This window comes from Sus scrofa, chromosome 1, assembly GCF_000003025.6.
Source record: "Sus scrofa isolate TJ Tabasco breed Duroc chromosome 1, Sscrofa11.1, whole genome shotgun sequence".
Lineage (NCBI taxonomy): Eukaryota > Metazoa > Chordata > Mammalia > Artiodactyla > Suidae > Sus > Sus scrofa.
The window spans coordinates 263021607-263047552 of NC_010443.5; the positions used below are offsets into that span (position 1 = coordinate 263021607).

A 25946-nucleotide genomic window follows, 5' to 3' on the forward strand; every position below is an offset into this window, starting at 1 on the left:
GATGGTGGTGATGGTTGTGCAACAGCGGGGCTTACTTACTTCCACAGACATGTACACAATAATTACTGAAATGTTAAATTTGGTTACAAAATTTTATCACAATACAATTTTTTTAATTTAGAACATATATCACGAGTCAGCAAATATAGACAAAAATAGCAATCAAAAGGAGACTGACCCCAAAATTAAATAAACCAGCTCATTATTTGGGAAGGATGAGTAAACAGACATCAGGAGCTAAAAATGGCAGACACAGGAGCCCCTCAAGCAATATCAAGTAGCTTCCTGAAAATGTGTGTTTACTTCTGAGGTCTTGCTTTCACATCCAGGAAATGGTACAGGCCCAGCCCATGGATAGCCCTTGAAGTTTAGTAGCTCCACAGCACATGACTCATTGCATTTTGCATAAATTTTCCAATAAATAGCTTCCTTCATAACTGCCCTTGTCTCTTTCTCCCCTTCCATCACCAGAGCTTTAAATGGGTCAGTTCTGAGCATACATGTAATGCAAGTGACATGAGAATTTGATTGATTAAATACCAGAGAGCCAAGATATTACAGATGCTGGAATACCAAGACCTATATCAGAATTCACAGTCATCTGATTAACTAAACAAGCTTCTAAAATTGACCCAAACTTATTCCCAGGAGTGGAAATGTGGAAATCATTAAACATCAATGAGGAACATAGCAAGAAGTTCAGCAGCCTTCAAGCCACTTGAACAAATTACCACCAACATAGCATAAAGAAGACTTAGTTTGCTGCCTGTTTATGTCTAGAGCTGAGACAAAGGAAGACTCAGGCTGTGAGGCTGACTGACCAGGTCAAATGCATATACATATTTCCCAGGCCCTCACATGGCCCCCTCTGCTCTACAGCCATCCAAGGAGAGGACAAGGAGATTGTGAGTGCCTTATACACAGAAACAGACACTCAGCATGACACATAGTGACAAAAGAACAAAAACCCAGGTGCTGCTTCTTTTTTTTTGTCCCCCTCCAACCTATACTCATTCTATTTGGAAGTAAGTTTTGTACAGATTCATACCAACTGATTTACAACTTTCAAATGAAAACTTTTGTCACTTGAAACTTTTTTAAAATTTATTTTCACTTTTTGATTTTCTAGGGATGTTCCCAGGCTAGGGGTCTAATCAGAGCTCATGGCAACACTGGATCTTTAACCTACTGAGCAAGGCCATGGATTGAACCTGCAACCTCATGGTTCCTGGATGGATTTGGTAACCACTGAGGCACAAAGGGAACTCCAACTCACAACTTTAAAAACATACAAACAAGAACACTTCTACAGTTATGGTGGGGATATAAAATGGTGACACCAATGTGGGAAACAGTATGGAAAATCCCCAAGATATTCAAAATAGAACTACCACAGGACCCAGCAATTTCACTTCTGGGTGTATACCAGTAAGGACTGGAATTAGGAGCACAGAGATGTATCTACTCTCCCATGTGCATTGCAGCTCTGTGCACAACAGATAAGCTATGGAAACAAGCAGCATTTCCATCAACAGATGAATGGATAAACGTGGCATATACACACAATGGACTATAATTTTGCCTTTAAGAATGTTAATCCTGACATTTCTGACAAGGAAGAACCAGGAGGATGTTATGATAAGTGAAAGAAGCCAGTCCTACAAAGACAAATATTGCAAAACTTCACTTTGGAAAACTCATAGAAGCAGAGAATAACTGGCAGTCATCAAGGGCTAGGGTTGGGGGAAATGCAGTGTTGTTATTTAATTAAAATAAAGTGTCAGAATGCAAGATGAATTAGTTCTAGAGACCTGCTATACAGAATAATGCCTAGAGTCAAAAAGACTGTGCTGTACACCTAAAAATTCCTTAAAAGGGTAAAACTCATGTTAAGTTTTCTTACCACATAAAAAGGACAGAGGGACATTTTGAGATGATACAGATATGTTTATAACCTTGATTGTGGTGGTAGCTTCACAAGTGTATGCACATGTCCAAACTCCTCACAATTTTGTAGATTAGGAGTTCCTGTCTAGGTGCAGCATAAATGAATGCAACTGGGAAACATGAGGTTGTGGGTTTGATCCCTGGCCTTGCTCAGTGGGTTAAGGATCCAGCATTGCCATTACCTGTGGTTTAGGTTGCAGAAGTGGCTCAGATCTGATGTTGCTCTGGCTCTGGTATAGACCAGCAGCTACAACTCCAATTAAAACCCTAGCCTGGGAACATCCATATGATGTGGATGCAGCCCTATAAAGACAAAAGACAAAAATAAAAAGTTGTACATTAAGTATGTGCAGATTTTTGTATGTTAGTTAAACCTCACAAGCTGTTTAAGAAACATGCAAAGACTACATCCAGTCACCCACTCAACTCACAATCCATATACACGTACACACAGAAACTCCCTGACAGACACTAAGAATCATGTGTGGTCAAACTCAACAACACACAAATAACGTAAAAAGAATCAAAATGCACACAGAAACCCAAGAACACACATGTGTATTGCAGATTTCCAGCCTCCATGGTCTATTATTAGCACTGTACAATAGGACTTTCCAAAAGGATGTAAATACTATAGAACTGTGTTGTCCAATACAGCAGCACCAGTATCCTGTGACTACTGGAGATTAGAAATATAGCTAGTGCAAATGAGGAACCAAAATTTTAATTTCAGGTCATTTTAATTAATTTTAATGTTATGGCCATTTGAGGCTGGTAGCACAATGTAGGTCAGCATGTGATTCAGTCACTAAAATCATATGGTTATACAAGCAATGTAAACAGATTCTTCTTTCTGGTCCTCACATCAACATGCACATCTAGGCCAAGGGATGCTTCCCCACCATGCTCTGATCTCTGCACATCCAGGCTACGACCTGAGGACTCATCTCTTATTCCTCCATGGCCCGCAGATATTTAGCACTTCCCCAGCTGTTTACAAGAATGAGAACAATGAGAAGGGAAGATGCACATTTACCAACAGGACTGAGACCCCAGGGAGCACACCCCCAAGTTTCTGCTTAGAGAAGAAGACAACTGAGTTAATTGCCCAATTTCTTGCCTTCCTCTGGAGACAGATCCAGTGCAGGGACCAAAGGGACTGAACTACAGGTCTCCCAGAAGTTGTCTCTAATGTCAGTGAGACATTAGTCTTCCCTCTACGTACTCATGAGGAGGAGAGGCCATGAACACCCTTGACCTCTGAAGAACCTACAGTGGAATCTGTCACTCCATTCACTGCAGAAAGGAAAAAACAGAGTAGTATCAGATCTAGAGATTCCCACACAACTGACCCTGAAGTGTGTTGGAGCTCACATCCCATCACCATCATTTATTCCATCCATATGAAACAACAAAAGACTCATAAAATCCAAAGCCATCTTGAGCAAAATGGACAAAACTCTAGGCATCACACTTCCTGATTGCAAACTATACTAAAATACTTTGGAAATCAACACAGTATGCTACTGACATAAAAACAGAGATATAAAAAAATGGAACAGAATATAGAGCCCAGTAAGAAACCCACACATATATGATCAACTGATCTTTGAAAAGGGAGCCAAAAACACACAATAGGGAAAGCTGAGTCTCTTCAATAAATGCTTTCAGGAAACTGGTCATCCACACACAAAAGCATGAAAATGAATCTTTAACAGTGAAAATAATGGTCTGTACCATCCCATTACGGGAACAAAAATGTTTCCCACTATCTTGTCAACAACATGGCCATAAGGTAGCCATGATTCAAGTGCATCTCACAGTTCACAGCCATGTTCCAACAACTTGGATGGATCTAGAATGTATTATGCCTTGTGAAATAATGCAGAGAGATAATGATAAATATCATGGTATCTCACTTATATCTGGAGCCTAAAAATAAAAACAACAAATCAACAAAAAATGAGAACAGACTCATAAATACATAGAAGAATTGGTGGTTGCCAGAGGTGACAGTATCTGGGGGAGAGGGATGAAGTAGGTGATGTGGATTAAGAGGAACAAACCTCCATTTATAAAATAAAAAGCCATGGCATGTAGGGAGTTCCCGTCATGGCACATCAGAAACAAATCTGACTAGGAACCATGAGGTTGCAGGTTTGTTCCCTGGCCTCACTCAGTGGGTTGAGGATCTGGCTTTGCCTTGAGCTGTGGTGTAGGTTGCAGATGCAGCTCAGATCTGGCATTGCTGTGACTATGGTGTAGGGTGGCAGCTGTAGCACTGATTAGACCCCTTACCTGGGAACTTCTGTATGCTGTGGGTGCAGCCATAAAAAAAGACAAAAAGACCAAAAAATGGTCTGTAATATACAGAAAAAGAACATGATCAATAATACTGTCAAAGCATATAGGGACAGATATTTACTAATTATTGTGGTGTTCATTACATAATGTATGAAAATATCAAATCACCATGTAATACACCTGAAAGTAACATAATATTGTTTACAAACAATAGTTCCCACAGTGCCTGGACAAGGACTTGAACCTGGACCCTCACATTAAAAGTCTGGTGCTCTAAAGACTGACCTACCCAGGCCCTGCAAATTATAATTCAATGAAGAAATAAGTAAAGCTGTTTGGTGCTAGAATTGTCCTCAGACTATTGTTCAAAAGTTTTAATATTTTCATTAACATTTGGGTCATAGGCTAAGGGTTTACAGATGTTTCTTAATTAATACCAAACATCAGTTGTACATTCCCAGATTTTTTTAAAAATTGCAGAAGCTTCATTGAGAATTTGTGTTCTTTGGAGTTCCCTTTGTGGCTCAGCAGGTTGTGAACCCAGCTGGTATCCCTGGTCTTGCTCATTGTGTTAAGGATCCAGCATTGCCTCAAGCTTCACTGTAGGCCATAGATGCCACTTGGATCCCTTGTTGCTGTGGCTGTGGCGTAGGCTGGCAGCTACAGCTCTGATTCTACCCCTAGTCTGGGAACTTCCATATGCAATAGGTGCAGCCCTAAAAAGAAAAAAAAAATTTCAAATTACTAGTGATTTTATCCTTTATCAATAGTTTAAGGTAGTGTTTGCCATGTTCTCTAGAGTAAGTTACTCTTTTAATCTTTGTAATAAACAGTACAATTTGGTAGATATTTTGAGACTATATAACCAGTAGACTTTTCTTAACTCAATTTCACCAACTATATCAAACATCTTTGATGACACTTATTTTGAAAATACGATTGTAATGTGTTGGCCACATGATGATTTTCTAATTCCATCATTTCCTCTATGTTTAATAGCTGTACTCTCATAAGAAGGAAGTTCCCCTACTCCACATTCATTTGTTCTCTTTTCATTGATTTATTTATATCATCATGGACTCATGAATTCTTATTTTTTCACTGAGTTGTAACCCACTAATGATGTTATTTATTTTGAAGCTCTAATTATTCCAGATTTGGCCAATGGAAGCCCCATCGAGCTGGCTCCTTTGTCCCCATGATTCACTGAGGCATTTTTGATTTTCAAGCTCAGCAATTTGTCCCTGGCCTTGATGTTTTGGCCCCAACCCTAGAACCAGACATTTTTCTAAGTCACTTTGGTTCCTCTCAGAGGAGACTAATATTCAAACAAATTTAGCAATATGTATGTTTGTTCATTACAAGGATTCTAAGTGATCTCAGAGAATACAGCCAGGAAACATATAAAATAAACATAAGATGTAGAAAATTTTAAAAAGCAAACTAAAGGAATATTTACCCATAGGAGATGGGTCAGGCATGGGACAGAATGAATGGGAGATGGAATCAGACTGATAATGATATATAATTTCAATCTGTTTGTGCACACTATAACCCATGAGTTCCAACTGGTATTTTCAATTCAGTTTGACACCATACAGTTCTTTCTAGCCTCTCTTTTTCCATATACATATCACTTTTTCCCAGTGAGTAGTCAGTCCCTTTTCCAGGACAAGTTTACTAATATATTAAATCTTTGAATACTTGTAATTTCAGAATCTTGAACCCAAAACATTCTTAGTGACAAATTAAATTCAGCACAAAAAAAATTGCTCACAAAAAAATGTGCTTGCACTATTCACAATAGCCAGGACATGGAAACAACCCAAATCTCCATCAACAGAGGATTGGATTAAGAAGATGTGGTTTATATACACAATGGAATACTACTCAGCCATAAAAAAGGATGACATAATGCCATTTGCAGCAACATGGATGGAACTAGAGACTCTCATCCTGAGTGAAATGAGCCAGAAAGACAAAGACAAATACCATATGATATCACTTATAACTGGAATCTAATATCCAGCACAAATGAACATCTCCTCAGAAAAGAAAATCATGGACTTGGAGAAAAGTCTTGTGGCTGCCTGATGGGAGGGGGAGGGAGTGGGAGGGATCGGGAGCTTGGGCTTATCAGACACAACTTAGAATAGATTTACAGGGAGATCCTGCTGAGTAGCATTGAGAACTTTGTCTAGATACTCATGTTGAAACAGAACAAAGGGTGGGGGGAAAATGTAATTGTAATGTATACATGTAAGGATAACTTGATCCCCTTGCTGTACAGTTGGAAAATAAAATAAAATTTTAAAATGTGCTTACAGTTTTTTAATTGTTATGAGAGTAGTATATAAAGAAAATCTTGTGTTCAATAATTACTTAATTACCTTATTTTCCCCTTAGACTGATTATGTTATTAACTCAATATATATCTTGGCTAATTTTTTCTCTTATTCTATTTCTTTAATTTTCCCTCACTTTCTCTTTATTTTAGTAGGTAAAAGTTAATCTAGTCAATGGTATATAAATAAATGTACTCATCCCTCCATCTTTTCTATCCTATTCTCACCCCACCCCTTGCCGGTAAGAAGTCTCTGATTCCTCAGGTATATCTTCTTGCTCAATGGGAAGATATATGTATATATTATTTTCCCTTCTTTTTCACATAGGAAGGAGCATGCTATAGATGCTATTTTATACATTTCTTTTTTTCCATTTGATAACATATCTTGGATATCCCTCCATATTGACTCACAGATATCTTTGCAATTATTTTTTCATAGCTGTGAAGTACTCAATTGCATTGATGTTCCATAGTTATCTTTGGAAGCCCTAGACTAGAATAACCATGATGAATGTACTAAATGCCACCTAATCATATACTTCAAATTGTTAAAATATTAAATTTCATGCTGTGTAGTAAATTATACCATGATAGAAATTTTTAAAGAAAATGTAAGTCATAATGTTTACATAAAGCACAGAAAAGAATAATAGAATAATAATAATGTAAGATTAATAAGTTAATGGAGGGGACATGGTATAATAAAATATAAGGTGAAGTGAGAATAAACATGAAATCAGTTGTCTCAATTAGAAAAAAATGACATGGAAAACATAAATTCAATTACTTTCTGATAATATTGGATGTTAATAGATCAAATTACCCAGAAATACAATGATGGTCAAACTACATAAATAGAGCAAAACACAACTTTATATGTTAAGAACTAACACTTTCCAGATATAAGGACATAAGAATGTTTAAAGTGATGAAAAAGAAATACATGCAAACACAAACAAAAAAAGCTGGTAAATACAAACTAATATCAGAAGTCAATGAGATATGAGGGTAGAAGTGACGGATAAAGAGAAATCCCCCTCCTTATAAATGCAATTGTGTGCTGTTCAATGAATAATAAAAAGCTCCCTATCATAGGAGATCACTACTTAGTAACATTTACCAATTTCCAAAGTGTAATTATGCCCATCATGGATGATTTCAATCAACAATCATGGTGTCATTGACTTTGGAGTTCAAAAGAGATGTTCACAAATAGCTTGAAGCCAATGAACACCAATTTCAGCACATCTTACAGAGAAGAATCATTTCACAAGGAGCAGAAAATGAAGCTAAATTGGCATGTTCTCAGTAACATAGTATAAAAAATAAATAAGCAGAAATTGACATATCTAAAATGAGAAAAAGACAGAATCCCATCAAAATTGTCTGATGTATTTTGCATGGGATTTTTCACATATTTGTAAGAGATGATGAAGAAGAAGAACAATTACAAATCAAGACTGTTTAAAAATCAAAGTAACAAACTGGACCTTATTGACATATTAACACTATATATGATGGCTGAATGCAAATTCATTTGAAGTTACAGAGTTGCCAAGCATAAAATTACTTTAGGAGATACATCTCAATGTGTTCATAACTGCAATAAGAGGATTTAGGGAATGTAACTTCAAGAAGTCAGACCTATTGACAAATATGTCTAGGGCCTGTTTTATGTCTCTGTTCCTGAGGCTGTAGATGAAGGGATTCAGCATGGGTGTAACTACTGCATACACAACAGAAGCATTTATGTCTTTGTTATTGGAGTCCCATGCTGAGGAGAAAAAGGAAACACTATCAAGGGTCCTGTAGTATACAGACAGCACAAAGAGATGGGTGTTGCAGGTCGAACAAACTTTAAAGAGTCCGATGGTGGAAGAGACACTCAGAACTGTGCTCCCTATATGGATATGAGCCCAGGATACTACACAATGGCAGGATGAAAAGTGTTCCTCCCACAGGAAATATGGCCAGCTCATTGAGGGAGGTGTCTGAACAGCTCAACTTCAGGAGGGCAGTGAGGTCACAGAAGTGATTAATGGTACTGCCCATACAGAAGGACAGTTGGACCAAGAGGAGAGTGTGCAACAGAGCATGGATACAACAGAGGAACCAGGACCCAGCTACTAAAGAGACACAGAGTTTCTTCCTCATACTGGTGCTGTAGTGGAGGGGCTGACACTTGGCCACATACATGTCATAGGCCATCACTGTGAGAAGTAACTTCTTAAGACATTCCCAAAAATTGAGAAAAAACACATCTGGGAAGTGCGCCCTGCAAAGAGGATGGATTTTTGCTGAGTCTACATATTTATCAGCATCTTTGGAACAGTGATAGATGAAAGGGAGAATCCTGTGAAGGCCAATTGGCTAAAGAAGAAGTACATGGGGGTGTAGAGGTGAGGGTCCAGCCTGATGAGCAGGATGATGAGTAGGTTCCCCAGAACAGTGGTCAAGTACATGCCCAGGATCAGGCCAAAGTACTTGCCCTGCTGTTCTGGCTAGATGGGGAGCCCCAGGAGGAGGAACTCAGACATGGGGCTCTGGTTCGCCCTCCTCATGTTTTTCTTGCCTCAGCTGGGAATTAGGGCAAATAGGATATGTCAATGAACATGTCATAATATTATAGTTGTGTCCTTTGTATCATGAAGAGTCTTATTTTTGCTACCTTTTCCTTTATTTCTCTTAGTTATTGGTGAATGAATCAGTCTTTCCAATTCTGGCTCCAATAATACATCAAATGCTCACATTAACCAAGTCTTCTTCCAAAGAAACCAATAGACATTTATTCTTCATTCAATAAATAATTATTGAACAACAGCTTTGTCCCATAATGAGTACATAGGTGTCAATAAGAACTGAGAAGTCACTATGTTCAAGTTTACATCTTTACATCAAGCCAGGTTCAAACCTCTATAATTTGCTAAGATCGAAATGTGAAAAGGGCACCAGGAAAGAGGTATCAATCATTCATTTCCTCTTAAAAAGGATATGAAATGCTTTACATTTGAAGAGTTTCTGAAGCTATATCATGGGCTTTTGGTATAGTTCACAGGATCTGGCCTGAATTGAATCACTTAAAATCTCCTCTTATGGGAGTTCCCATCATGGCGCTGTGGTTAACAAATCTGACTAGGAACCATAGGTTGTGGTTTCGATCCCTGGCCTTGCCCAGTGGGTTGGGGATCCGGTGTTGCCATGAGCTGTGGTGTAGGTTGCAGATGGGGCTTGGATCCCATGTTTCTGTGGCTCTGGTGTAGGCTGGCAGCTACAGCTCTGATTGGACCCCTACCCAGGGAACCTCCATATGCTGCAGGGGTGGCCCTAGAAAAGGCAAAAAGACAAAAAAAAAAACAAAAAAAAAAACAAAAAAAAACTCCCCTGTTATAAGAAATGTCTAATCCAGGGTTCAAAGCCAATGTCAATAGTTCCAGGACTGTTCCAAGTATTTTACATGCACTTTAAAAATAACTTTCCAGTGACTCAAATAAACATTCTTCCACACATTTTAACCAGAAGAAAACAAAAGTATATATTATTTAATTGAGCAATGACACAAACAATTAAGTGCAAGAGGTGGAATCACAAAACAGCAAACCATCAAAAGTATATTATTAACTTGATGCTGCCTTGCAAAGATAAGTATTTTGGACTCAACTACAAGTAAACATTGTAATCGTAACTGAATATTCGTAGCTTTGGAAGGCAAGGGTCCAAGACATGGATGCAATGAAAACATCCATCAACAGATGAATGATAAAGAAAATGTGGTACTTGTACTTAATAGAATATTACTCAGCCTTACAAATATTAAAACATGCCATTTATATCAACATAGATGGAGCTATAGATTATCACCCTAAATAAAGTAAACCAGATAGAGAAAAACATATATCATATGATATTGCTTCTGTGTGTTATCTAAAAGAGACACAAATGAACTTATACACAAAAAACAAAGAGACCCACATACATAGAAACAAACTTATGGTTACCAAAAAAAGAAAGGAGGGATGTACAAATTTGGAGTTTGGGGTTAACATATAAACACTGTATATATAAAACAGATAACTAACAAGTACAAATTGTATGGAACTTGGACCTGTACTCAATATTTTGTAATATAAGGGAAAACCATCTGAGAAATATGCAAGGTATATAGTATATTTAAAACTGAATCACTTTGATCTACACCTGCAACTAACACAACATTATAAGTCAACTATACTTCAAATTAACTTATGAATTAATCAATTAAAAATTTGACAACTGATGCCTGATATGACCTAATAAGTTAATTTTATATATATATATATATATATATATATATATATATATATATAAAGCTATGTAAAAGCCAAATTCAATAATAATATAACTCATTGAAAGAAAAAAATTTTAAGTACATTCACACAAAGGAATTTAGGGCTCTAAGGACCACAAGTTGAATGTGTGTTTTGGGTAATGTCATATTTAGGGTTATGAAAGGATAAATGGACAAGAGATATGACTATAGAGAAAGAGATATTTCCAATAGCAATGATCATTTAGAGACCATGATGGGGTGGAGCAAGATGGCAGTGGAGTAAGAGGTCATGCTCACCTTCTCCCTCAAACACATTGATAAAAAAATCTAAATGTAAAATGATTCTTATAGAACATCAACAGAATGCTGGCAGAAGAACTTAAACATCCAAAAATGGCAAGAAACTCTTGACATAACTGGGAAGAACAAAAGAAAAAAAGAGAGAGAAAAGGAATCAGGATGGGACTAGCGTTCCTGAGAGGGATCTGTGAAGGAAGAAAGGAACCCACACCCTGGGAAGCCACCTAACTGATGGAAAGATCAGCCAAGTCAGAGGGACTTCAAAGTCGCCAACAAAAATGCAGCAGCTGGACTGAGAACAGCAAAGCACAGTGAGAGCCACATAGATCATCTGAACCACCAGCTGGACACCACAGCCTGAGACACTCAGGCTGGGGCTGTGCACTGAGACTCAGGCCCTGGAGGTCAGTCCTGGGAGAGGACTGGGGCTGGCTCTTTGGGGACAGCCTGAAGGACTAAGGAGCAGTGCACATGGGTGGGGGAGCGCTACACCACATGCTGAGGAAGGGAATGCCAAGGCAGAGGGAACTCAGGATTAAGTTCAGAACCACAGGAGAGGGAAGTCACCATTGTTGTGATGGGAAGAGGAGGAGGAGCAGATGCCATAGGAAACTCCCTGCGTGGAGCATACATGCCCTCAGGCTCTCTGGGAAAGGTGGCTCTAGTGCAGGCTACCCATGGTGATAAGACTCTGGACCATTTAGGGGCAACTGGGCACTGCTTGTGTAGGCTACCAGTGGCCAGGCACCTCTTGTGTGGGCTAAGGGCATTTGGGGGCTAAATGTGAGGTGGTGCCTCTTGCATTACCTACAGCTGGCAGGGACAGACTGTGTTGGTTGTCTCAGAGACCAGAGAGTGGCATGGCATGACACCACTGAGGGCCTGTGAGTGGGCTCCATCAGTGACCTCAGTCACCTCAGGTCTTGGCAAAAAAAGAAAAAAAAAAAGAAGGCACTACAACCAAGCACCATCCACTATTGCTCACACTCCCCTGGGAACACATCTGCCCTGCAGCTGCCACTGCCAAACATTCTGGGCAGCACCCAGACACTTGGTCAATGTCCTTTCCCAAGCCCCTACAGCTAGGAGCAGCTGGTGAAGCACTTTCTGTATGTGCTAAGTGGGACAGGTTGCTTCTTCTATGGTCTGAAGGTGGTGGGAGAAAACTGCTGCAGTTATCTCTGGCTCCTGAGGTAGGCATGGGCCACTGCCACTGGAGATACTTGAACCAAAATCACTTGCAACCCCAACCACCTCCAAGGGCACCACAGAGAAGGACATTGTGATGGAACACCGCCTGTTGTTGCTCTCACTCCCCTGGGAACACACCCACCCTGCTGTTGCCACTGCCAAACACTCTGGGCAGTGCCCAGACATTTGATCACTGTCACTTTCCAGAAACCTGAAACTAGTAGCAGCTTGTGCAGCACCTCCTCTGGGGGCTAAGCTGGAAGAGGTGCTTCTTGTCTGGTCTACAGGAGGTGAGGGCAAACCACTGCAGTTATCTCTGGTTCCAGAGTTGGGAGTGGTTTGCCACCACTAGGGGTTCATGAACAGATACCACTTGCATCTCCATTCACCTCAAGGGCATCACAGAGGAGGGCATTGTGACCAATGCCACCTGTTGGTGCTCTAGCATCCCTTGGAACACACCTGCCCTGCTACTGTCACTGAGCTCTAGGCAGTACCCACACACCTGATCTCTGTCACTTCCCAGGATCCTGGAACTAGAAGCAACCTGTACAGCACCTCCTATGTGGGATAAATGAGAAAGATTGCATCATGCAAGGTGGAGTAGGAAAACCACCACAGTTATCACTGACTCCAGAGATGGCTGTGGCCCACTATGACTAAAGATCCCTGAACAGTCACCACCTGCTGTTCCAATCACCACAGAGGAGGGCATTGAAATCAAACACTAGCTATTGTTTCTTTCACTGCCTTGGGAAAACACAGCTTGGTGCTGCTACTGTCAAATGCTCTGGTCACTTTGTAGATCTGCCTAGAGCTCATTAACACTTCCCAGGGCACTGAAACAAGGAGTAGTCTGTGCCACCTTCCTGCCTGTCCTTGCTGCTGTTCAGAGCCCAATGAGAAGGCACTGACAGCTGTCCCCACCCACTGACTCTTCTCCTTGAAGACACACTGAGCATCCTGGGAATAACAGCCTGCTCACACTGTAGAAGGAGAGAGCAAAGACTAAAATACCCACACCAAAAATAAATCGTAATTCCCACAAAAATACAAAGGTTCATTCTTGCATGGAAATAGCCTTATAAGACTACAGATTGGCATCCCCAAACTCACAGAAGAAGAAAAGGGCAAGATGAAGAAGCTCAGAAACCATTCCCAGTTAAAGGAATAGGAAAATTCACCTAAAGCATTCAACAATGAAACAGACCTCTACAGTCCGACAGACATTGAGTTCAAAAGGCAGATAGTGAAAATACTGAAGGAATTCAGAGAGGATATGAACAGTAATGCAGATTCCCTCAGAAAGGAGCTAGAAAAAATAACAAGGAGCCAAGAAAAGCTAAAAAAATCATTTTCAGTGATGCAAACTGAGCTTAAGGCAATAAAGAGCAGAATGAATAATGCAGAGGAACGAATTAGTGACAAGGGAAGATAGAATAATGGAAATCAAACAATCAGGGCAGCAGACAGAAAACCAAATGAAAAAAACAGGAAAGCAATATAAGAGACCTATGGGATAATATAAAGCAGGCCAATCTATGCATAATGGGAATTCCAGAAGGAGAAGAAAAAGAAAAGGCATTGGAAAATATATTTGAAGAAATGATTGCTGGAAACTTTCTACATCTAAAGGATATTGATTTCAAGATACAGGAAGCACAGAGGGCCCCAAACAAGCTGAACCCAAACAGGCCCACACCAAGACATATTATAATAAAAATGGAAAAAGTTAAACAGAGGATTCTAAGGCAACAAGAGAAAAGCAAAATGTTAATCATAAGGGAATCTCCATAAATCTATCAGCTGATTTCACACAGAAACACTGCAGGCTAGAAGGGAGTGACAAGATATATATAGAATGCTGAAAGGAAAAAAAAAATTGCAATCTAAAATACTCTATCCAGCAAGAATATAATCTAAAATAGAATAGGAAATAAAGAATTTCTCCAACAAAAGCTAAAAGATTATGGCAATACTAAATGCATTCTAAAAGAAATACTGAAAGGGCTTTTTTTAAATAAAAAAAAGGAAAGCAATCACTTAAAGAAGCCAGCACACATATCTAAATATGAAGATGTTAAAAAGTAATCAAAATCATAAAAAGTGGGGAAGGAAAGTAAGAATATATAAATTTTTATTGTAATAACATGATTGAGCCTTTATGACTATCCAGCAATTAGACATAGGAAGGGGTTAACATACTTAAAAAACAGAGCAACTACAAATCAAAACCAAACATTACATTTAAAAAAAAGAAATAAAAAGTACTCAAGCATAAAATGAAAGTAAACCTTCCAAAAAGAAAAGAAGAGAAATATAGAATCAACTGGAAAAGAAGTTTTAAAATGTCAATAAATACAATCTATCAATAATCACCTTAAATGTCAATAGAATGAATGCTCCAATAAAAAGATGCAGAGTGGCAGATTGGATAAAAAAGCAAAAAAACTTCAATCTGCTATCTACAAGAAACTCACTTTAGAGAAAAGGAAACATATACATTAAGAGTGAGGGTATTGGAAAAGATGTTTCATGCCAATGGACAAGACAGGAAAGCAGGAGTTTCAATACTCATATCAGACAAAATAGACTTTAAAACAAAGGCCATTAAGAAAGACAAAGAAGGACAGTATTTAATGGCTAAAGGATCCATTCAAGAAGAGGTTATTACAATAATCAATATATACACCCTTAATATAGGAGCATCCAGGTACCTACAAGAAATACTAATAGGCATAAAAGGAGAAATTGATGGGAATAGAATAATAGTAGGAGACTTTAACACCACACCCACATCTATGGGTGACATCTTTTAGACAGAAAAACAATAAGGCAATAGAGATACTAAAGTAAACAATAGAAACATTCCAGAGGACAGCTCCAACAACTGGGTCCTGGAGCCAGGGTATACATCCCGATAGGAGATGGACTGCATTGGTGAAAGAATGGAGACAGCCTCTTTGTCCCTTCTTTCAGTGCACTGGACTGCTCAAACTTTATTGTCATAAGTGGTTAATTATATAGACAGTTTTTTACTACAGATTACATCACAGTGTTAAAAGTACATTGCTTAACTATTAGGCTTTGTTTTTTGATCACATGGTACAGTAGCAATACATCATGTTCTAAAATCTTCAACTTAAGTAAATTTAGTGAGTACAATTCAAGGACAAAGAGGCACAGCATATCATGTGGGAAAGAGGAGACCCAGCACAAACCATCTCATGGCCAGCCAATTCCCACAAGCTGAATAAGTTACAAACACAAAAAATATCATCTTCAGACTAGTGTCTATCTTCAAAACGTCCTTGGCAGAGAGACAGTGTGAGAAAATATAAATCAACTTAGCTAGTTACCACTAAAAGTTTCTAAAATCAAGGACAAAACTCATAGCTGGGTTTCTTTTGATCAAGAATAATATGTCTAACTTTTATAGACTTTATTAAAATCCTAACTCTAAAGTTTACTGTGTAACTATTTAGTAGATAAACACTATGTTTTTAATTAAGTTGGTTTTAAATAGGGGAAAGTCCTTTAGAATGAAATTCTTATTATATTATTATTGTAATTTTGTTAAATCACAAATCACCACAGGAAAATAAGAATGGGAAATAAGAATAATAAGCAAATAATCAGGAAAGACTGAGGAAAACTGAATAACAAATAAAACAGCAGGAAAGATTAGGTCACCCAAGAAAAAATCATGTTCTCCAGCACAAACATGGAAATAGTTTTCCCAGAAAAGCCCCAATTCTTCCTCATAAACATCAAAATGAGAGCTATATAACCTTAGGTCTGCTCTTGGCTTGTACCATACAGACAGGCTTTCAACCTGACCAGAAACCCACCTTCGGCATGTATCATTCAGGCAAGCTTTTATCCTGTCCAGAGGCCCACCTTTGACATGTACCGTTCAGGTAAGCTCCCTTCCTTGGTTAGGAACCTGCCTTCAGGTTTTTCTGCCATCAGGCAAGGTCCTTTTTTTGAGTCCCTGCATCTCCTCGGCTCCTGCAGAAACATAAGACCTACTCAACATTTTCAGGACATTACATCCAAAAATATCAGAATATACATTCTTCTCAAGGGCACATGGAACATTCTCAAGAATTGATCACATACTGGGGAACAAAGCTAACCTCAACAAATTTAAGAGTATAGAAATTATTCCAAGTATCTTCCCTGACCACAACGCCATGAAACTAGAAATCAACCACAGGAAAAGAAAGGAGAAAAAACTGACTGCATGAAGACTAAAAAACATCCTACTAAAAAACAAATGGGTCAATGAGGATATCTAGAAGGAAATTAAAAATAACTACAGATAAATGATAATGAAGACACATCCACTCAAAATCTATGGGATGCCACAAAAGCAATGCTCAGAGGGAAGGTCATAGCATTACAGGCCTTCCTCAATAAAGAATAAAGATCTCAACTTGACAACTTAACCCACCAGCTAGATGAATTAGAAAAAAAGAACAACAACCAAAACCTAAAGTCAGCACAAGGAGGGAAATCATAAAGATCAAAAAGGAAACCAATAAAATAGAGATTCAAAAAGCAATAGACAAAATCAATTAAACCAAGATCTGGTTCTTTGAAAAGGTAAAGAAAATAGACAAACCTCTGGATAGACTCACCAAGAAGAAGAGAGAAAAACCCAAATAAACAAAATAAGAAATGAAAAAGGAGAAGTCACAACAGATACTATATAAACAAAAAACCATGATAGAATATTATGAAAAACTATATGCCAAAAAAATTGAAAAGCTAGAAGAAATGAACAATTTACTAGAGACATAGAACCTGCCAAAACTGAATCAAGAATAAATAGATCAACTGAATGACCAATTTCACTAGAAATGAAATTGAATATGTCATAAAAACAGTCCCAACAAATAAAAGTCCAGGACCAGATGGCTTCACAGGCTAATTCTACCAAACATAGAAAGAGGAACTTATACCCATTCTCCTTAAATTTTCCAAAAAGTAGAAGAAGGAACACTCCCAAAGACATTCTATGATGCCACCACAACCTTATTTCCAAAACCAAAGATACCACCAAAAAAAAAAAAAAAAACTATAGGGCAATATCTTTGATGAATAATGAAACAAAAATTCTCAACAAAATTTTAGCCAACTGAATCCAACAACATATAAAAAAGATCATACACCACGTCCAGGTGGGATTCATCACAGTTATACAAGGATGTTTCAACATATGCAAATCAATCAATGTCATTCACCACATTAACAAAAATCACATGATCATCTCAATAGTTGCAGAAAAAGCATTTGACAAAGTCCAACATCCATTCATGATCAAAACTCTTACCAAAGAGGGTATAGAATGAACATATATTAACACAATAAAAACCATTTATGCTAAACCCACAGCAAATAAAATACTCAAAAGAGAAAAGCTGAAAGCCTTCCCACTAAAATCTGGTAGAAGACAAGTATGCCCACTCTCACCACTCTTATCCAACATAGTACTGGAATTCTGAGCAACAGCAATCAGAAAAGCAAAAGAAATAAAAGTCATCCAAATAGGAAGAGAAGAGATAAAATTGTTGCTGTATGCAGATGACATGTAACTACATATAGAAAACCATGAAAACTCAACACAAAAACTACTTCAACTGATTAACAAATTCAGCAAAGTAGCAGGATATAAGATTAACATTCAGAAATCAGTTGCATCTCTTTATACTAACAATGAAATACAAGAAAAGGAAAACAGAAATACAATACCTTTTGAAATTGCACCTGAAAAAATCAAATACCTTGGAGTACACCTGACCAAGGAGGTAAAGTACTTTGCTGAGAACTCTAAAACATTCAAAAGGAAATTAAAAAGATATAAAGAAATGGAGAGATATTACATGTTCCTGGGTTTGAAAAATTAACTTTGTAAATACAGCCATACTACACAAAGCAATCTACAGATTCAATGCAATCCCTATTGAAATACTCAAGACATTTTTCACAAACTAAAACAAACAATACAAAAATGTATATGGAACAACAAAAGACCCAGAATGGCCAAAGCAATTCTGAGGAACAAAAACCAAGCAAGAGGCATAACTATCCCAGACTTTAGGGAATATTACAAAGCCACAGTCATCAAAACAGTGTGGCACTGGTACCAAAACAGACAGACAGACCAATGGAACAGAATAGAGAACCCAGAAATAAACCCAGGCACCTATGGTCAATTAATCTTTGACAAAGGAGGCAAGACCATAAAATGGGAAAATGACAGTCTTTTCAGCAAGCATTGCTGGGAAACCTGGACAGCTGCATGCAAAGCGATGAAACTAGAACACACCCTTACACCATGCACAAAAATAAACTCAAAATGACTGAAATACTTAAGTATAAGACAAGACACAATCATACTCCTGGAAGAGAACATAGGAAAAACATTCTCTGACATCAACCTTACAAATATTTTCTCAGGTCAGCCTCCCCAAAAAACAAACAAACAAAAAAAAAAACAAATGTAAACCAATGGAATCTAATCAAACTGACATGCTTTTGCACAGCAAAGAAACCAATATTAAAACAAGATAACTTACAGAATGGGAGAACTTAGTTTCAAACGATGCAATGGAAAAGGGCTTAATCTCTAAAATATACAAATTATACAACTCAATATCAAAAAAGCCAACAACCCAATGGAAAAATGGTCAAGAGACCTGAATAGACATTTCTCCAATGAAGATACACTGATGGCCACAAGGACATGAAAAAATATTCAACATCACTGAATATTAGAGGAATACAAATCAAACCTACCATGAGATACCACCTCACACCAGTCAGAATGGCCAACATTACTAAGTCCACAAATAACAAGTGCTGGAGGGGCTGTGGAGAAAAGGGAATCCTCCTGAACTGTTGGTGGGAATGGAAGCTGGTACAACCACTATAGAGAACTGTATGGAGGTATTTTTGAAGTCTATACATAGATCTACCATAAGGCCCAGAAATCCCACACTTTGGCATATATCTGGACAAATCTTTCCTTGAAAAAGACACATGAACATACATTTTCATTGCAGCACTATCCACAGTAGCCTGACATGTAAACACCCAAATGTCCATTGACAGACAATTGGATTTGGACGAGGTGGTATATATATGCAATGGAATACTACTCAGCCATAAAAAAGAACAAAATAATGCCATTTGCAAAAACATGGATGGAACTAGAGATTCTCACCCTGACAGAGGAAAGTCAGAAAGAGAAAGACAAATACTATATGATATCACTTATATCTGTAATATAATATATGGCACAAATGAACTTTTCCATAAAAAGGCAATCATGGACTTGGAGAATAGACTTGTGGTTGCCAAGGGGAGGGGGAGGGAATGGGATGGATTGGGATCTTGGGGTTAATAGATGCAGACTATTGCCTTTGGAATGGATAAGAAATGAGATAATGCTGTGTAGCACTGGGAACTATGTCTAGTTACTTATGATGGAGCATGATAATATGAGAGAAAAGAATGTATACATGTATGTGTAACTGGTTCACCATGCTATACCATAGGAAAAAAAAATAACATATTATAGAAATAAAAAATAATAATAATTTTAAAGAGCAAAAATAAAATAAAATAAATTCTTCTTCCTGATGGAAATCCAATTAAAACAGACAAGAAAACAAATAATGAAGTCAATGTACTTCACCCTTCCATTGTTCATTTTTTATCTTCATACAGTTGTTTTTATTAATTTTATATTTTCCATAAACAGAATTTATCTTATATGTTATTGTATACCTTTTTTCTATGATAATTTATTATAATAACATTTGCCTTTCTAATTTAATGCATATCAGTACATCAGTCTACTTATAATTTTTAGCTGATCATTTGGTGAAGTAACACAAAGATTCATGATGAAACTTTACTGAAGTTTACACTATGCCTTGAAATCCCTTTTGATAGTTATTTGATGAAGTTTACTTGACTCTCTCCAAAGAATCCATTTTAATTGGCTCCATTGTCTTACTGCCTGACTTCCTGTGGCTTGATCTTTGGTTTGTTTGTTTTTATTTAATGTTCTTGGAGTAGTGTTGACTTTCAGAATTGTGTTACTTTCAGATGTACAGCCAAGTGATTCCATCATACATATTCATATGTCCATTATTTTCCCATAAAGTTTATTACAAACTATTGAGTAGATTTTCCTCTGCTAAACAGTATGTTCTAGTTTATTATCTACTTTATACAGTGGTGTGTATATGTTATTCCAATCTCCCAATTCTCCCCTCCCCACAGTGTTTTCACCTAGGGTAAACGGAAGTTTGGTTTTTGAAATCTGTGTGCTTTTTTCTGTTTTGAAAATGTTTCTTTGTAAAATTTTTATTAGATTCCACATTAATGGTATCACATGATATTTATCTTTGTCTGACTTAATTCACTCAGTATGCTAATCTCGAGGTCCATCCATGTTGCTGGAAATGGCATTATTTCATTTTTTTTTTCTGGGCTGAATAATGGAGAAGATGTGGTACATGAAAGGAGACCCTACAATTGAAAATGTCCAGAAAAATATATGATGAATGGAAATCCAACTTGAACATAATGTAAAGAAAGGCAACAAAGCCAGATTGTCTTCCTTCACCTATGGGGCCACCTAAGTCAGAGCTTATGGAATTTGGTAATTGTATAATAAAGGCAGTCACTATTGTGATATTCTTCCTATGTGTCACATATCAAACTCCTTCCAACAATTTTCTTTTCCTTCTTCACACCCCAAACAGACTAGAGTTAGGACATAACCACAGCCTTAAATGACACTCCAAATGCTAGTTATGTACTAGTCTTATATTTATGTATAAAATTTGTAAACTTACTGCATGGCCAGACACACATACACAACAAGACAATATGAAAATCTAGAAAGACAGAGGTAAACACTTGCGGCTCAAAAAAAGCATATACCTAAGAACACAATAAAAGAGAAAAAATGAATAATACAAACCAATTTTGTCTAAACAAAGGCCAAAAAAGGGTGGGAGAGAATCCAAAAAGAAAAAAATCTTCCCCATGGAATTAAGAAAGTTTAACAAGTTATCAGGAAACAAAGTTAATGCACAAAACCCAAAAATCAATGGTACTTCTATAACCTCGCAGTGAACATTGAGAACTGAGAATTTCTATGTACTATTATCAGCATAAAAAAACAAAAAAAAATATATATATATGTATGAACTTACTTGCAATAAAATTATGTGAAAAGCCACAAAGCTTCACAGGTGAAATTAAAGAGGATGTAAATAGATATATACCTTGCATGTAAATTGGATAACTCAATATAATTATGGAACCAGAACTTGCCTCAGTTGATCTATAGAGTCAATGCAACCAAAGGAAAAATATCATCAGCCTAATTCTAAAAAGGATCACTAAGGATCCAGCATTTCCATGAGTTGCCATGTAGGTCATAGATGAAGCTTGGATCCCATGTTGTGTGGCTCCGGTTCAGGCCTGCAGATGCAGCTCCATTTAGACCTCTAAATTGGGAACTTACATATGCTGCAGGTGCAGCCATCAAAAAAAAAATAAAGACAGAGAGAGAGAGTGAACTGCCAGATTTCCTTCATCTAATTGCAAAATTGTTTATAAAACCATAGCAATGAAAACAACAATTGTGTGAGGATAGAAATATAGATCAATGAATAATTTGAATAGAATGAACAATTTTTAAATAGATCAGTATCTATAAGGTCAGTTAATATTTCACCAATGCAATGAGGCAGTTGAATATGGAAAGGATACTCTTTCAATAAATGGTGCCAGCATGAGTCAATAACGATATATCTTAAATGAACAGGCCCTTATATTGGACCACATGCAAAACATAACTAGAAATCGGTCCAATGTGTAAAACCTATAACTACAAAACTATTTTGAAGAATTCATTGGACACGATCTTGGAAAATATGCGGTAAACAATATTTTCTTCAATGGGACACAAAAGTCATGAACTAGAAAAGAAAAAAAATTATGATTTGGACTTTATAAAAATAAAATTCACCTATCTTGAAAAGAAAGTCTTAATAAAATGGAAAGACTAGCTTCAGACTGACTTAAAATATTTGTAAAACATAATTCTGATAAAGACCTGAATCCAGAACATATATAAAAGACAAGCAATGCAATTATATTTAAAACCATGTGTAAAAAAATTTAAAAAGATATTTCATGAGAGAAGACAGAGGAAAGACACACATCATTTGTCATTAGATAAATGGAAATGAAAACCACAGCAAGATACCACAACATACCCACTAGAATGGCTAAAATCAGATGACTGACAATACCAGAGGCAGTGAAGATGTTATTAGAAACTGGAACCCTCATACATTGTTGGAAGGAAAGCACAACATAGAGCCTTGTTGAGAAATTGTTGGTCAATTTATCATAAAATTAAACAAACCCTCGATCCAACAATTCCACTCCTAGGACTTTATGCAAAAGGAATAAAATCCTGTGGAAAGACAGGGTTTGCCATAAAGAGTTGGATGCAGAGCTATAAGTATGAACATGTATACGGGCCAAATATGATATAGATAGACAGGCAGGGAAAGCAAATATTCATTATTCTTGGTCAGCATTCAAGTTAATCCAAATTTATTAGCACATCTCTTTGAAATCAAACATATTTTAGATGTTTTGCAATGTCTTTGATTTCCACAGAAGAAGAAATGTATATTCAGAGGAGGGAAGGGAGTTGCCATGGGCCACACACTCTGACAGATTCAACCTGCCATTGAGATCTGTTTTCCCAAATACTCATCTCTTACAGCTATGTGGTGCAGAGCCTCAGAATCAGTTTTGAATATATTCATCTATAACTAAGTATAGGCTGAAGAAGGAGAATTATGAGGTCCTTCAATAGATGTAGAAGAAAAGAGATACTACTTAGGCTCCTATCATAAACCTGGTATCATGAAGCTGAGTAGAAATGTCTTTCACAGAGATTCATAATGAAGACATTGAATGAGACAGACACCAAACTCAATAGGGCAACAGAAGACTCTAGTCCATGGGTGTGTTCTTTGTCTTTCTCATTCCCAGTCTGGAAGGACCCAGTATTTTCTGCATTTCACAATGCTGCCAGAACATTGCAGAGACAAGTAGTCTGAGAGTTGACTGCAGAGGGAAGGGAACAGTGGTGTCTAAGAGTGAACAGTGTTTCTAAAATCCAGGAGAAGGCTTGAGTCCCTAAGTGGAGGAACTGAACTCATAGTTCTGGATTGTTTCCTGGAGCAATAAAAGTTTCTATACCATTTCTTCTCCTGACCCACCATCATTACCACCAACAAGCAAAAAAATGAAAAGAACACTGAATGGAAAGAAAGGAAAGGAAAGGACATATTTAACCAAGTCCCAGTTCTGGCATCTTTCTATGCCATGGGAGCCTGGTCAGCCTTGGCCTTCCACCAATTCATAAGCACTCTCATGTCCTCCTCCCCAGCCCCTAGTTACCATAATCCTATCCTTTTCTCTATGAATCTGACTCTTTTAGTTTCCACATAAAAGGGAGATTATGCAGTATTTTCTTATTTTGAGTTTGGCATTTCACTAGCATAATGGACAAAGATGCAATAATGTAAGAGGTATAGGTTCTATGAGGTTGAACACATAGCACAATGACTCTGGTGAAGAAGACTGTATTGTACACTTGATATTTAATTCTCTGGTATAGTGGATCTTAAGATCTCTCACCTCACACACCAATAAATTAAAATGGTAACAAATTGGAAGTGATGAATATATTGATTAACAATTGTGGAGGTTATTTCACAGTGTATACTATATCAGAATATGAATCAGAACACTTTAAATGTGTACTGAATTTAGAGCAATTTTGCCTCAATAAATATTTTTATGAAGAACTAATAATCCTATGAAAGTGGATTGTTATGATCATTATACAACTACGGATATGACAAATTCATTTGAGTAATAAAAAATAATAATAAAAGAACTATTAAACTCCAGGAAATAAAAAGACATAAGTGCTATCAGGCATGTAATTTCTAAATGTTGTAGACAAGAGATTTAATAAATAATATCAAGTAAGAATTCACAATTTATACTAATGAGTTTCAAGGAAAAGAAAGAATAACTGTAGCAAAATGCAATTCAGTTACCAAATATTTACTGAGCCTTTATACCAGCTGGGCTCAAGACAAGGTGTGTAGGGACTGGGCAATGTGACTATATGTGTCTGTTATAAAGATAAGCAAACATCTTTAACACAAGACTGATGGCTTTTTGAAGAGTTTCTCCAGGGCCCTCTTCATGTCCCTGTTCCTCAGGCTGTAAATGAAGGGGTTCAGCAATGGGGTGACCACTGTGTACATCACAGAGGCAACTATGTCCTTGTCACTGGAGGTGCTGGATGAGGGGACAAAATACAGCCCAATAATTGTTCCATAATACAGAGAAACCACAGAGAGGTGGGAGCCACATGTGGACAAGGCTTTGCAGATGCCCTTGGTGGATGGAACCTTGAGGATGGTGGCTCCAATGTGGCCATAAGAGACCAAGATGCACATGAGGGGGAGGGTGATGACTGCCAGTCCTACTGTGAAAATGACCAGCTCATTGAGGGAGGTGTCTGAACAGGAGAGCTTGAGAAGGGCACCAAGGTCACAGAAGAAATGGGGGATGGTGTAGTCAGCACAAAAAGAGAGCTGGGCCAAGAGGAGGGTATGACAAAGGGCATTGGCCAAGGAGAAAATCCAAGATACACTTACTAGTAAGGAACATAGCCCCTCTCTCATGATGGTGGTGTAGTGGAGAGGGTGACATATGGCCACATACCTGTCATAGGCCATGGAGGTGAGAAGAAAATCATCCAGACCAGAAAAAAATAGGAAGAAATACATCTGTGTCACACACTCTGCATAGGGAATAGATTGATCCAGAGTCTGCATGTTCATCAGCATCTTAGGGACAGTGACAGATGAAAAGGAGATGTCTGTGAGGGCCAAGTGGCTGAGGAAGAAGTACATGGGGGTGTGGAGGCGAGGGTCCAGTCTTATGAGCAGGATGATGAGCAGGTTCCCCAGCACTGTGGTCAGGTACATGCCCAGGAACAGGACAAAGAATACACCCTGCTGTTCTGGCCAGATGGGAAGCCCCAGGAGGAGGAACTCAGACACATGGCTCTGGTTCTCCCTCCTCATGTTCCTCTCCTGTCTGTTGGGGAAGGATGGAGAGTAAGAGAAGCAGAAATCAACATATTTTGATTTATAACATGCCTATTAAAAAGGGGGGGCTTTTCTACTGGTGAATATGCCAATGTATGAATGCCCTGTCCCTGAAAAAATCTTTTAAAGTGGATGGTATCATCATGTGAAATGAGCAAATGTACCAGCAGAGAAGAGAGTTTGATACAGAAGAGAAACTGGACTAGTGGCATTTTTCCATCATCTAGGGGAGAGGCAGCCCCTAAGTCATTTGCATCTGTGTCTAGTCAGTAAAGAGAAAGTGTCACACTGTCTTAGCAGAGGA

The 25946-nt window shown here is 37.7% G+C and overlaps 1 protein-coding gene across 1 annotated transcript; it reads right to left on the minus strand.

Annotated features, from left to right (window-relative positions):
- LOC100520823 (olfactory receptor 1J4-like) lies at positions 24680–25618 on the minus strand. Its single transcript, XM_013993821.2, has one exon. It carries the CDS (start codon positions 25616–25618, stop codon positions 24680–24682), a length of 939 nt encoding a protein of 312 aa, XP_013849275.1.